Genomic DNA, 13,405 nt, shown 5'->3' with positions numbered 1-13,405 from the left:
CGGTTCCTTTTCATTTAAGGTACATGCATACAGACTATTAATATAGATCCTTAAATCATAGGAAAATTTAGAATGCTTTATTGGAGTAATCTAGAAAACCAACTGTTACACATTACATCTTTGGCATTTATAGATGCAGCACTCTCTTGGGGTGCTTCAATAGAGGCACTTAATTGAATTGTTGTAGCACCTTTTGATAGAAATGCACGGATGCAGAGGTAAGAAACCATAACTTGCTGGGAAACTAAGTCCTTCCCATCCATATGCATAACCTCTCTGTTCAAGGTTTATGATCTTTATGATACTATTTTTATTCTGATCACATGTGCTTTTAATTTCTTGGCCAGAAAGACTGTATAGCAGAAATCAGATATAAACTCCAATTTGTTCTTAGTCAAGTGAATTTGGCCTTTTAAATATTATATAAATGTTTATAAAAAGCTGCTTTACTAAGCAACAATTCTGTTACCTTTTTTAACTTGCAGTAACGACCTTTGTTCTTAAAAATACAGTAGTAAAGATTGAGGTATAAGCTCTTCACAAAATATACTTAGTCTTTGTACTAAAAATCTTCATTTGTATGTCCAGGAACTTGTAACCGCCAATTCTTTTTTTACTTTCTTTGCAGCAGATGTTCATTAGGGTCAGGATTCAGTTTGTAAACGCCAAGTCCTCCTCTCTTGCAGTATTTACTTGCTTCCTGTGAGGGAAGTGGGGGGACCAAGGGTGAGTATCTTGTAACCAAGTTGCAACAGCAGATTTGTTATTTGGTTTATAGTTGGAAAACTGCAAAGGTAGTAAAGACCAGCCTCCCTGTGTGTGTCTCAGCCTTAACTTTTCCAGTTCAGAGTAGCGCCCACTAGGGGCAGGAACAGGGAATGGTGCCATGGCGGTGGCGGCTGGGGTACCGCACCCGGCTTTACCTGTGGGGCAGTAGGGGAAGACGGCAGTGATCCCGTAGAGGTGAGAGCGCTGCTCGGGGAGATACTCCTCAGTGACCGCACCAGTGTTTGCATTCACCGATATGACGGCGTCCCTGGGGACAGAAAGCAAGCGTGAACTCAGTGCACCTCCGAAGTCAGACCCACAAAGTCAGTTTCAGTGGAAACTGCTAGCTTTCTAGAATGTTTTTTAATCAACTGAGTTGTGAGTCATTTACCCATCAGTTGTTAAGGTGGTTACCAGAGCAGCGTCACCCATGTATTTGTTAGAAATGCCACCAAGACCAATTCTGGGGCACTTCAGTGTGTCGCAGGCTCTCAGGAGGACAGTGCCACCATGAAATCACCCCCAACCCCTAGCTGCATGTTAAAAATCACAGCTCTAGTGGGTAGACTAAAAGGGCTGAGACGTGTTTATTATTTTTTAACGTTCCCCAGCTCCTCTGAGAACTAGCGTAAGCTTTCCTATTTTTCATTCTCTCAGGTAGGAAACTGATGTCCACAGTGTCATTCTTAAAAAGTCACCCTGTACCTAATACACCTGCTGGGTACCACGTAAGGGTCATCGTAATAGCTGCAGTACAGGTTTGGACTAATGTGCTTCCTCTTCAGACAGCTGAGCTACTTATGTTTCTGGGTGAAGTAAAAGCATTTCAAAGGCACTAACTCTTGACCAGTGCTACTATTGAGTGGACAATGAAAGGAAACTCAGCAGGGGACGTAACTGGTTGGGTCACTCGCTGTCTCGGTACAGCCTGCGAGAGGTCTTACCTCCTCCAGTCGGTGTAATAGAAGTGGTCGATGTAGCTGACCATGCTGAAGGGGTAGTTGAGGTTACTTTGAATGACCCGCCGTCCAGTTCCATCACGTAGTGTACACTCCAGTTTTCTGGTTCCTTTTAAAACATCAACAGGGGAGAATGAAGTGCTCCTGTCATGGAGCAGCACAAAAAGCTGCTTTTCCAATCAATTGTTTGAGGAGTCTGCTACCAGGGCAGAGTAGGAACACATGCAAGTTAGCAACTGTAAAATTTCCCACTATTACTAATTTATTGGGTAGCATTCTAGTTTTTTTAAAGCTCAAACTTTTAAGTTCCTTTTTGAAGGAAGAATTGCACGTACAGAAATGAGCCAACAAGTTTTGTCATTTGTGCAATTTCATGCCATAGCTTATAAAGTACTATAGACACATCCTCTGGATAAAAACTTGCCCTTTGTAACCAGTCTGTTATTTGCCCAGGGGTTCTTATAAATATTCAGAGAATTTATGGGAAGGGAAAAAGCAACTAGAATGACAATATGGCTCATAGGTTTCAACTTAAAGGACTCAGTCTTGAAAATTTTGCATTAGCTAATAATTTTTTTTTTTTTTTACAGACATATCACTAACAGCTAATTTGACAGCTGGGTTGTAAAAGTGACCCATGTGGTAGAACCAGATACACAGACTCTCACTCATGCTTACACTGAAGAGCACACCACAGAAATAAACCTGGGTGTTGCTGAGGGAGGCTGTCCTGCCACATCACTCTCAGATGTTCTCAGTGTCACAGTGCTAACGGAAGTAACATGCTTATGCATAAGCTACAATACTGGCCAAAAACCAGTGACTAGTCTGTCATTCTTAGGTAAACCAGGTGCTCGTGCTGGGGCCAGGGAACAGTACGGAATCACGGTAAACCTCAGGATGTTCATTGAAAACCATTACAAAATTTTAAAGGTTTATAGACCAAACAAAGGAGTAATTAATTATGTGCTGCGCTGTTGTAAGTTTCAGTCCAAAGAACAATGAGGGGATTTGGTTTTGTCATCTAATCTTACAGTGCTTATACCAAAACAAAGGCGTATCTGTCCGAGCCATTAGTATTACCTGCATCTGCCCAGCAGAGCATTTCCGTGACCGGGTCAAAGTTTAAGCCATTAGGTAATCCAATGTCTTTGCCAATCAGAATTCTTCTACCGGTTCCATCTAAAGAACTTCTTTCAATTTTAGGGGCGTCTCTGTTCCAGTCTGTCCAGTACAAGTTACTGTAAATTTTTAAAAATCAAGATTGTAAAAGAAGAGCTTTGCAGCCTGCGGCTGGTATTCAGTCTTGAGTCTTGAATTTGGGCTGGATTTAGTGCCCTGCTTTGGGTGTGGGGCATATGGCAGACACTATGCAATATCACCTTCAGTATTAGGTTTCAGGAATCTAGTTGCTCTCCTGGGTGCCTCATCTATGGTTGCACTCTGCCTGTGAACTGGCCAGTAGGGTACAGTTTTGGGCAGTTTGTTCAGCAGCACTAGGTAATTACTCCACAGCCATATTCGACTTCCGCCAGCCTCACAAGGTTTTCTGACTCTTACCTGCCTAGAGGGGGCGTTATCTTCAGAGTCCCATCACAGTCCTGGCCTGCCTGCCCCAAACCTTGGATCTGTTTAAGTCTTGGGTCACACTTGGATGGAAACCCTTTACATGAGGTGCTGCACCTTATAAGTGGCCTTGTTAAAAATGTAAAGTAACAATAATACGGCCCTGTTCACTTGAAAAAGGTTTTAGGTAGGGAACTAGGCTTACAGTCAAAGCAGAAGGAAGTGTGAAACCACTTTTGTAAAAGCTGCACATGTTTAGAATGGCTAGTGAGCTGCTGAGAAGGCGAGGAAGAGATCATGGAAACTTGAGCCCCTTATGAAGGCGGGAGAGCCGAGAGCCAAGGCCAGAAAGGGTGTCCCCTCCGTGCTGAGGCTGAGGAGGTAGGAGGGCAGGGCCTGCACATCACTGCTTTGTCCCTTAAGGCATAATGTCATTCAAGCCCAGAACAAGACTGCAGAGTCTCCACACCTCGTGTAAATTGCTACTGAGCTGTTCAAAGAAGAAACCTGTTAGGGTAAAATCCACAGAGTGAATACCTAAGAAAGTGTAACCACTCCACTATGCAGTGCAGGAAGCTTGGGTTATGTGTGTCCTATCCAAACCTGGCTCAGGGTGTTTGAGGGTTATTAATTCTTGAGGCTAAGTCAACTGGAATAGAAAAAGATACACTTTGTCCAAGGTGGGGAACCCAAGGCTCAGAGCTGAGCTTCCTTACTCCGACCAGTCAAGGGTGGTCAGCCCTGCTGTGTCTTCACTCTGGTTCTGGACATGCTGCTCAAGAGGCCCACTTCACTTCCAAAAGTAGCCAAGCCCTTGTCACAAACGCTCTTTCTCTAGCCCATCACAGAGCACTTGTCTTCACTGTCTTGTTTCCTTCCGAGAGGATCTAAGCTCTGAGAAAGAACAGACCTTATCCTTTGCCTGGAATAAACTGGCTTAAATTATTGGATGTGAGCTTTTACCCTACTGTTATGACCCTCCCCCTGTGGTACTTAAATCCAAGGGCTGCACATCAGGATCTACAGGTGAGAGGAGAGGAGGGAACCCCAGCTGACCCGCCGACTGGATCCACCGTGATGGCGCGGGGATTCACCAGATCCACGTAGAAGAGGATCTCGCGCTCGGAGCCATCCAGGTTGGTCCTAACTATCTGATCCAGGCCGCTGTCCGTCCAGTACATTGTTCTGTGGATAAAGTCGATAGCCACTCCTTCGGGTCTCAAGAGCCCTGGAATAGAGCAAGGGCAGAACTTGAGTATCTGCAGTTAAGTACGGCGAACCTGAAGCCGAGATGCCTGCTGTGTCTGAACAGGGGGAAGAAACCAAAGCCGGAGAGGCTCTTAAGTCCCGTGATAATAGGGAAAGATCCTGTTGTCATGTTTCCTACCATGATTTCCTATAGAACAACAGACCTACCAGCCTGGTGGTCCCAGGCACCTGCAGTGCTAGGGCAAAGCAGAGTAAACCCTCACCCCACCTGTAAGTCACCCGTTCAGTCTGGAATGTAACCACCCCTGCTGGAATACAGGAGAGATTCCTCTGACAAGTGACTTAGGCACAAACGAAGTGCGAAGTCTGCGGGAGGCAGCTGCTGACCTGAATTGATGATGACCTCGGGCTCTGCTCCTGGCTGCATACCAATGCGGCTGATCACCCGGCCGGCGACGTCCGTCCAGTACACCTTCCTCTCGTGGCAGTCATAGTCAAGCCCCACGATGATGGAGCCCTTCGTGGACCAAATCACAAAATGGCGAGAATCAGCAGTCCAACTCCAGCTTGACACACGGAGCTGCAGTGAGCAGCCTTATCCTGTGGTCTTGCCAGAGATGGGGCAGTGAGGCCTGCCCGGGGTCAGTGGCCAGGCTCCGCCACTGTCCAGCAGTGTGGCTTTGGTGTTTAACCTCTCTGCCTTGGCTTCCTCATTTACAGTGATGGTAAACCACAGTCCCAACTGCACACGGTTGGCATCAAGAATGAGCACTGTAAATGCTTGTGAAGTAGCCTAATCACCCACTGGCACAGACTCAACCCCTCAGTAAGTGGTGCAACTGTTGGTCGCAAAAAAACAGTCACCTCTGGAGAAGCAGCCCTTGATCTGGGGACAGCATACGGTAAACCCTTATTAACATACAGCTGGGCACAACCTGAATCCTGTCCAGTGTCGTCCATGTTTTGAAAGAGCCTCTCAAATTCACCAGCACGTGCGGGCACAGCGGGCTCTCCCTGTGAGCACGGGAGCTTCCCGGCCCGAGGGCCGCGCCGTTCTGCCCCTGAGTCGGGCCACAGCAAGCATTAGGCTGCTCGCGCTCTACAGCAAAGGCTGGGACCGGATGGGTAAGGCGCTGGGGGTTGGTGGTCACGCAGCTCTGGCTGGTGAGGGTCCCCTCCCTCCCTCCCTCCCTGCCACACAAATGAGTCTTCAAATGCTGCGTCTGCCTCGTCCTGCAGCGCCTGCTCACAGGGGCACAGCAGCTGTGCCCGGGCCAGGCTTAACAGGCCTCGGGAAGGGAGGTCAGCAGAGACGCACGGAACCGGGCAGGACTTGGCCACCTGGGGAGAGCAGATGGCTGAGATGGGGGCCCCAATATCAACGGCACTCCCAGCCAGGAGTACACGTGCCCACGGGCGTCTGTCAGCCCCAGGTCATGGGGTTCCTAAGCCCATGTGATGTCTGCCAGGTTTGGGAGGAAGTCCCAGTTCAGTTTCTCTAAGAGGACCTAAGTGGGTAGGGAAGTCCTTTGGGCTCCAGGGCCACAGGCCGTCCATACGAGCCTTGTGCCAGGGACCAAGGGGACTCTGGGGGCGGGGCATCGCATCTGACTGGTCGAGGCTGCCCTGTGCCCCTGGCTCATGGGGCTTCAGACACGTGGGAGGGGTCTTTCAGAGTTGTGAGAATATTGACACGAGAGAAAACATTCTGTTAACCCCAGTCCCAGCCCAGAATCTAGAAGCCAAAAGGCCAGGTGGGCCTTGTCCCAGGGAGCTCCTGGGACAGCCGAGGGCTGCCTCACTGCTGCAGCCCCGCCCCTTGCCTAACCACTGACCCCTGGAACAGAGATGATCCGGGGAGCAAGGTGCTGGGGCGGGAGTGGCTGCTGCTTCCTGGGCCGTGGCCCCCCTACTGCCAAAGCACCCCACTTTGGAGAGATACCAATGCCCTGCGGTGGGGAAAAGGGGTTCCCCAGCAAGGTGCCCCGACACGCGAGGGAGACTCCTCTGCCTCCAATTCTGAACTTGACACTCCGGGGCCGAGGTGGCCACAAGCACCAACAGCACGGGCTTCGTGCCAACACTCGCTCCTGCTGATGAATCAGCTCGGTGCTCCCCAAATAGCTCGGCAGCTGTGCTCAGGAAATCCCTTGTCAAAGCCACCCCACGGGGGTCCAGGCTGGCAGGCAGGCTGCCCGCCCCCTCGCCCTAGTCAGCAGGCCAGGGCCTGGCGGGTGTGGGGTGCTGGTGGATGCCAGTGGGGAGCTGAAGGAGACGCGAGACGAGGGTTCTCTGGGCCGGGCCCGCCCCGCCCCTGCCCCGGGGACGTGCACCTTACATGCATTGACAGCAGGGTCGAGGCCTGGTCCTTCAAAAGCTTGGTGCGCTTGAAGGGCAAACGGCCGAGGCGCTGGCCCTGGGCGTAGACCAGGAAGCTGCCTGTGAGAGATTCCTCGGGCCGCGGCATGGCTCCAATCAGGGGAGGAACAGCCTCGGGGAGACCTGCGTGGGGAAAGGGGCAGTGAGGGGGTGGGCGTGGACGGCACGGTGGGCGCGGAGCGTCTGCACACAGCCCGCTGTGCCCCACACGGTCTCCAAAGGACATGCTCCTTTCCAGGGTTTGTATTTTTCAAGGATCAATTATGCAAATCACGGCCAAGGACCTGGAGGAAGTCAGCAAATCAACGCCCACAGAACACAGCAGCAGAAGGGGGGGTGGGGGTTGGGTGGTTTTTTTTAAAGAGAAAACCGCAGGCTGGTGGTGTGGTTAAGCTGCCATCTGCGGTGCTGACAAAGGTTCGAGTCCCAGCCACTCCACTACTGATCCAGCTCCTGCTAATGGCCTGGGAAAGCAGCAGCGATGGCCCAAGTGTTTGGGCCTCTGTACCATGTGGGAGACCCAGAAGAAGCTCCTGGCTCCGGCCTAGCCCAGCCCTGGCCAAGGAGGCCGTTTGGGCTGTGAACCAGCAGATCCCCTGGGGACCCAAGTCGCAGTTGCTTGCATTACGGACACTGCTAAGGACAAAGCCCAGACCAAGTCCCAACGGTCAGGGGCTGACCCAGCATCTCAGTGACTTCACGGGGCCTGGGAGCCCCTCCCCCTCCCTGGGAAAGCTCCTGCTGGGCGTGCGTGAGGGTGGCCCCAGAGCTTACACGTGGGAGTGACGCCCGGCTGGGTGCGCGTGCCCACCACCTCTCGTCCGTCTTTGTCCACACACCAGCAGAAGTCGCTCTTCCCGTGACACTGCAGGGGCACGAAGCGGCCCAGGTCGTCGCACTGCGGCACGTACTGGTCGTCCCGCGCGGTGCCCCCGTAGTGCTCCAGCAGGCTTTCCTTCCAGCGCTCGCACACAGTGCGTGGCCTCTGAGTGGGCCCTGGGCAGGTGGGAAGAAGAGCCGTTGAACGGGAGCTCAGGACAGCACGTGGTGGCTCCAGACCCCCACCCTGCGGCCTCCTGGCCTCCCTCCCCTCCTGTCTGGCACCAAGGTCTCAGCCAAACCAGGGAAGTCATCTGTGGCAATCAGAAGACACCATGATGATAGTCCTGTCACCTCGAGCCAGGTCCATCTGTCACCAAGGCCCACATCACAGAAGATCAAGAGGGGGTAAGATGAGCAGTGGGGAGGGGGGCGGTGGCTGTTCTCGGAGAGGCCCAGGGCTCCCCTACTGACATGGGGCCTATGTGCTCTCAGGGTCACCTTCCTAAGGCTTGGACTCAGCTGCATCTTTCCCGCCCGTCCCAACCCCCCCTCACTGCTGCTTGCATGTTGGGAAGCATGGCAGAGAGGGTGGGGCCACACCGCAGTGGCCTATCAGACAGCCCCCGAGCTGAGGGTGGCAGAGAGGCCAGCCCACAGCTGGAAGCTGACCCCAGACAACCCATTCTGGAAGCCCGACAGCCTCAGCACCGGGCCCCACGCCCAGCCTTCCCGGCCAGGATGCCCGGCCCTGCCCTCCCCTCCAGCACTCTCCTCTCCATGCCTGTCCTCACCGCTCGCCACTGCGGTGCAGTCGGGCCGGCCTCGGGCACATAGCCGTCTCCCGCCAGGCTGTTGCCACCCTGAGCGCTGTCCCGAATGCGGGAGGCTCAGCCGGAAGGGAGACTGCGGCAGGTGCAAAAATGAGCGGTGTATTCAGCGTAGGAGAACCGAGATGACCCAACGACAAGGAAGTGCTTCCTCCTCTTAACTCCTGCAACTCACAGCCTGTGATCTGGGGAGTCCCACAGCCCAGTGCCTCCCGGCACCCACCACCCCCGTGGCTGACGGAAACCTCAACCCGCTCCTCTCGCAGTCTTCCCGGTACCAGCACGCCCACTGCTCAGACACCCCCAGCCGTGACTCCTCATGCAAGCTGGTGGGCTCCACTTTGAGTCTCTGCACTGTTCCCTACCTTCACCCCCACTACCTGGGCCCAGCCCCCTTGGCTCGTACTGAAGCTCCTGCCGAGGTCTTTGCACGAGGTCTGCCTGCACCCTTCTCCACCCACCTCCCTGAGCCAGCGTAAACCACACCAGCAGCCAGGATGCTCCCTTGACACCCAAGGGTGGTGCACGGCAGCCCCTGGCTCCAAACCCTCCAGCGACTCCAGAGAACAGAGGTGGAAGCACTGGGGCAGGGCTTCAGCACCCACAGTTCCTAGGAGCGGCTGGAAGACGGTGGGTCCTCAGTGCTCAAAGCAGGCTGGCGCGGCTCCAAGACAGAACGGGTTTGGAGGGAGCAGATGCGAGGAGAGCCCAGCTCTTCCTAAGGCCTCACAGAGAAGCCGCAGGGACTGGGGCTTCCTCAACCAAATGTGGCCCAAGGAACCAGGAGAGGGAACCACCCGCCTCAAGGCGGGGCTGCCCTGAGCAGCTCTGGACGCCCGCCCCCCCCATTCTGACCACACAGGATCCATCCTGGGTTCCCGGGACCACCCAACAGGGCGCCTCTCGCTGGAATGCGGATGCCTGGCCAAGTTCTGGGAAACAGGCGTCTCAGATCACCTGGCCGTGCCATCCTTCTCATTCCTTCCCATTTGCAGCCGCTTCTCCGTCCAACTATGGCCATCTCTGCTTCTGGCTGGCAGCTGGGCCACAGAGTGTGCTCACACGCCTCGAGCTGATGCCATTGCACAGATGAAACTACTCAGAAATGACAGCCCAGGCCAAAGCAGAGCCAGAGAGAAGTCAGGGCACGAGAGGTCTGCACAAACACCGTGTCCAACTCCCGGTGCCTCCCTGCACGGCCCCATCCTAGCACCACCTCGTCCTGAACTAACCAAGCTCCTCCCCTAACAGCACGATTTCTTCAAATCCCAGCCGGGGTTTAGAACCAAGGCCTGAGTGGAACGGAGCACTCTTTTTGCACCTCCAGGATCTCGTTCTAGAAGGAGGGATGGAGCAGGACTACAAGCAGCGCTGTGGATCAAGCCCTGGTTAAGTCGCCCCCTTATGAATCCTAGACCCACTGCAGTCCTGGCCCTGAGAGCTAAGGTCACTGAAACAACCAAAATGATGAGTGGTTCTCCAGTTCTCATCACGCGCACACAATGAAAGCCCAGTCGGGGCAAGAGGGCCGGCGCTGTGGTGTAGCAGGTAAAGCTGCTGCCTGTGACACTGGCTTCCCATATGGGCACCGGTTCAAGTCCCGGCTGCTCCTCTTCTGATCCAGCTCTCTGCTAACGGCCTGGGAAAAGCCACGGAAGATGGTCCAAGTGCTTGGGCCCCTGCTACCCACATGGGAGACCCCGAAGAAACTCCTGGCTTCAGCTTGGCCTAGTCCTGGCCATTGCAGCCATTGCAGCCATCTGGGGGAGTGAACCAACTCTAACTCTTTCAAATAATAAATCAAAAAAAAAAAAAAAAAAAAAAAAAAAGAAAGCCAAGGTTGGCACAACCACGAGCTGCCTAAGGACATTTCAGTCAGTCACTTAGCACATGTACGACAGTGGTCCCATCAGATTATATCAAGGCACCTACTTACGTCATGTCCACTATAACATCCCAGCACACTGCGTTACGCATGTGTTTGTGGTGATGCTGGTATAACCAACTCCACTGCACTGCCAGTTGCAGTAATAGTTCAGGGTGGCCAGTATTGTACCATAGTGGGTAGAGCTGCCACCTACAATGCCAGTATCCCATACAGGCACTGGTTTGAGTCCCAGCTACTCCACTTCTGACCCAGCTCCCTGCTAATGTGCCTGGGAAAGAAGCAGAAGATGGCCCAGGTGCTTGGGCCCCTGCACCTACGTGGAAGAAAGATCTGCCTCTCCCTCTTTATATTATTTTTAAGTATAGTACATGTAATTATGCACGGTATGAACACTAAATAATAATACTAAGTGCCTATGCTTCTGGTTTATGTATTTACTTTTCATTGTTTTAGACCAGGGGAGGGTAACATTTCTTCTGCCAAGGGACATTTAGATATTTGTGTATTTTTTTTTTGCTCATTGCCTCTCAAGTATTCTATTTTTTATTTTTATTAATATACAGAAAACAGATTGCATGTATTTCACAGATACAACTCTAAAATAATAACCTATAACTCCTGCCTCCACACCCCTCTTATGGATATTTCTAATACCATCCTTGGGCCATACAAAATTATCAACTTAAAAATGAGCCTGCTGGGGCCGGTGCCAGTTTGAGTCCCGGTTGCTCCACTTCCGATCCAGCTCCCTGCTAATGTACCTGGGAAAGCAGCAGAAGATGGCCTAAGCCCTTGGGCCCCTGTACCCATGTGGGAGACCTGGAAGAAGCTAATATCTCCTGATCCACACAGCTTTGGCCGTTGCAGCCACCTGGGGAGTGAACCAGTGGATGGAAGACCTTTCTCTCTCTGCCTCTCTCTAACTGCCTTTCAAATAAATCAATCTTAAAAAAAAAAAAAATGAGCCTGCTATAGATGTGTTGAATTTCAAGACCCACCTGCAGGTACCTTGGCAGAGCCAGACCAAATGACTTTGCAGGTTGGATGTCCCCACCTGTTTTACAGTGTTCTCCTCCGACTTACACTGTAGGAACAATGCGCTGTGTGACACAGGCAGCCTCACAGAGCCTAAGTTTACTGTGTCTTTCTTTTCTTAAGATTTATTTACTTGAAAAGGCAGAGTTGCAGAGAGAGGGAGACACCCAGAGATTGTCCATCTGCTGGTTCACTCCCCAAATTGCCACAACAGCCAGGGCTGGCCCAGGCTGAAGCCAGGAGCCAGGAGCTTCATCCAGGTCTCCCATGTGGGTTCAGGGGCCCACTGCTTTCAAGGCCACAGCAGAGAGCTGGATCTGAAGAGCAGCAGCCGGCACTAGAACCAGCACCCATATGGGATGCCAGTGTCACAGGCAGTGGCCTTACCAGCTATGCCACAATGCCAGTCCCTTACTGTGTCTCTTGGCTGAATAAGAGAACATGTTGAGCGACTGACCTATGCCTCCTGGGTCTGCATACGGGCACTCCGCCATGTGGCATGAAGATGAAACTGCCTGATGGTGCATTTCTCAGAATTTGGCCCCGTCACCAAGTGAGGCATCACCATGTTTACGAAAGCCTTCTCAGGGGTAAAATGGGCCCGTGAATGGTGAGCTCCCAGACCTCACAGTGACTCGGAGGAAAACGGCAGCAAGCCAGTCCTGCATTCATACTGCAGCTCTCCTGTAACAATCATACAAACAGTCCTGCCCGTCTCTCAGAACTCAGCAAGCGGCAGAAAGCTGCCTGGTTGCCTGCTCTCGGCATCCACTCCACCCACCTGACAACCACGTCCCACGTGAACAGGGGGTCCGGACGATAACAAGGCCATGCGCAGCAGCTATGGCTCAGATCACATGGCTTAGGGGAACACAGATTCTAAAGGCAGCACAGGCAGGAATGGTGTCCCCCCCCCCCCCGCCCCCAGCATGTTGGTCACAGCTAGAGATCACTGGGATATCAGCCAAGGGGAAGCGAGCTGGATCCACTCAAAGGTGTCATATGATGGTACTTAAATTCACAGAGAGGCTGGCATTGTGGCATAGTAGGTTAAGCCTCTGCCTGTGGTGCCGGCACCCCAGATGGATGCTGGTTCAAGTCCCAGCTGCTCCACGTCCAATCCAGCTCCCTGCTAACGTGCCTGGGAAAGCAGCAGAAGATGGCCCAAGTGCTTGGGCCCCCTGCACCCACACGGAAGACTGGAAAGAAGCTCCTGGCTTTCGATCAGCCCAGCTCTGGCCGTACTGGCCACTCTGTCTCTCCCTCTATCTGAACTCTGCCTCTCAAATATAAATAAATCTTTGAAAAAATTCACATAAAAATGGAATTAAAAGCTAAGTTTAATTTGGTGCAAAAATTCTGAAACCAGTGCATAGTTTCTTCATAAGATACAGCACATACAGAAATTTTTGTGACATGTACAGGTTTTGTGCAACACATTTTCTTTCTTCTTGTTGTTTTTAAAGATTTATTTATTTATTTATTTTATTTATTTATTTTTTTTGACAGGCAGAGTGGACAGTGAGAGAGACAGAGAGAAAGGTCTTCCTTTGCCGTTGGTTCACCCTCCAATGGCCGCCGCGGCTGGCGCGCTATGGCCAGCGCACCACGCTGATCCGAAGGCAGGAGCCAGGAGCCAGGTGCTTTTCCTGGTCTCCCATGGGGTGCAGGGCCCAAGCACCTGGGCCATCCTCCACTGCACTCCCTGGCCACAGCAGAGGGCTGGCCTGGAAGAGGGGCACCGGGACAGAATCCACGCCCCGACCGGGACTAGAACCCGGTGTGCCGGCGCCGCTAGGCGGAGGATTAGCCTAGTGAGCCGCGGCGCCGGCCTAGATCTATTTATTTATTTGAGAGGCAGAGTTGGAGGCGGCGGGGGGCGGGGGGATGGAGAGACAGAGGTCTCCCAAGTGCTGGTTCATCTCTCGACTGCAATGGCGGGAGCTGGGCAA

General features: G+C 52.7%; 1 protein-coding gene across 2 annotated transcripts in view; it reads right to left on the bottom strand.

Moving 5' to 3' along the window:
- Positions 1 to 55: 55 nt before the first annotated feature.
- Positions 56 to 13,405, bottom strand: part of NID2 (nidogen 2) — a 71,704-nt gene continuing 58,354 nt past the window's right edge. For both annotated transcript variants that reach the window (XM_051822843.2, XM_051822844.2), the window contains 8 exons: positions 7,656 to 7,877; positions 6,841 to 7,004; positions 4,890 to 5,019; positions 4,350 to 4,521; positions 2,811 to 2,968; positions 1,713 to 1,836; positions 924 to 1,036; positions 56 to 700 (listed from right to left, as the gene is read on the bottom strand). In XM_051822843.2, coding sequence (XP_051678803.2) covers positions 690 to 700; positions 924 to 1,036; positions 1,713 to 1,836; positions 2,811 to 2,968; positions 4,350 to 4,521; positions 4,890 to 5,019; positions 6,841 to 7,004; positions 7,656 to 7,877 — 1,094 coding nt within the window. In that variant the 3' untranslated portion in view covers positions 56 to 689. The remainder of the gene's footprint in view (positions 701 to 923; positions 1,037 to 1,712; positions 1,837 to 2,810; positions 2,969 to 4,349; positions 4,522 to 4,889; positions 5,020 to 6,840; positions 7,005 to 7,655; positions 7,878 to 13,405) is intronic.

Source organism: Oryctolagus cuniculus, chromosome 12, assembly GCF_964237555.1.
Source record: "Oryctolagus cuniculus chromosome 12, mOryCun1.1, whole genome shotgun sequence".
Lineage (NCBI taxonomy): Eukaryota > Metazoa > Chordata > Mammalia > Lagomorpha > Leporidae > Oryctolagus > Oryctolagus cuniculus.
The sequence above is the reverse complement of the archived record's forward strand: the minus strand, read 5'-3'. Positions and strand labels throughout refer to the sequence as shown.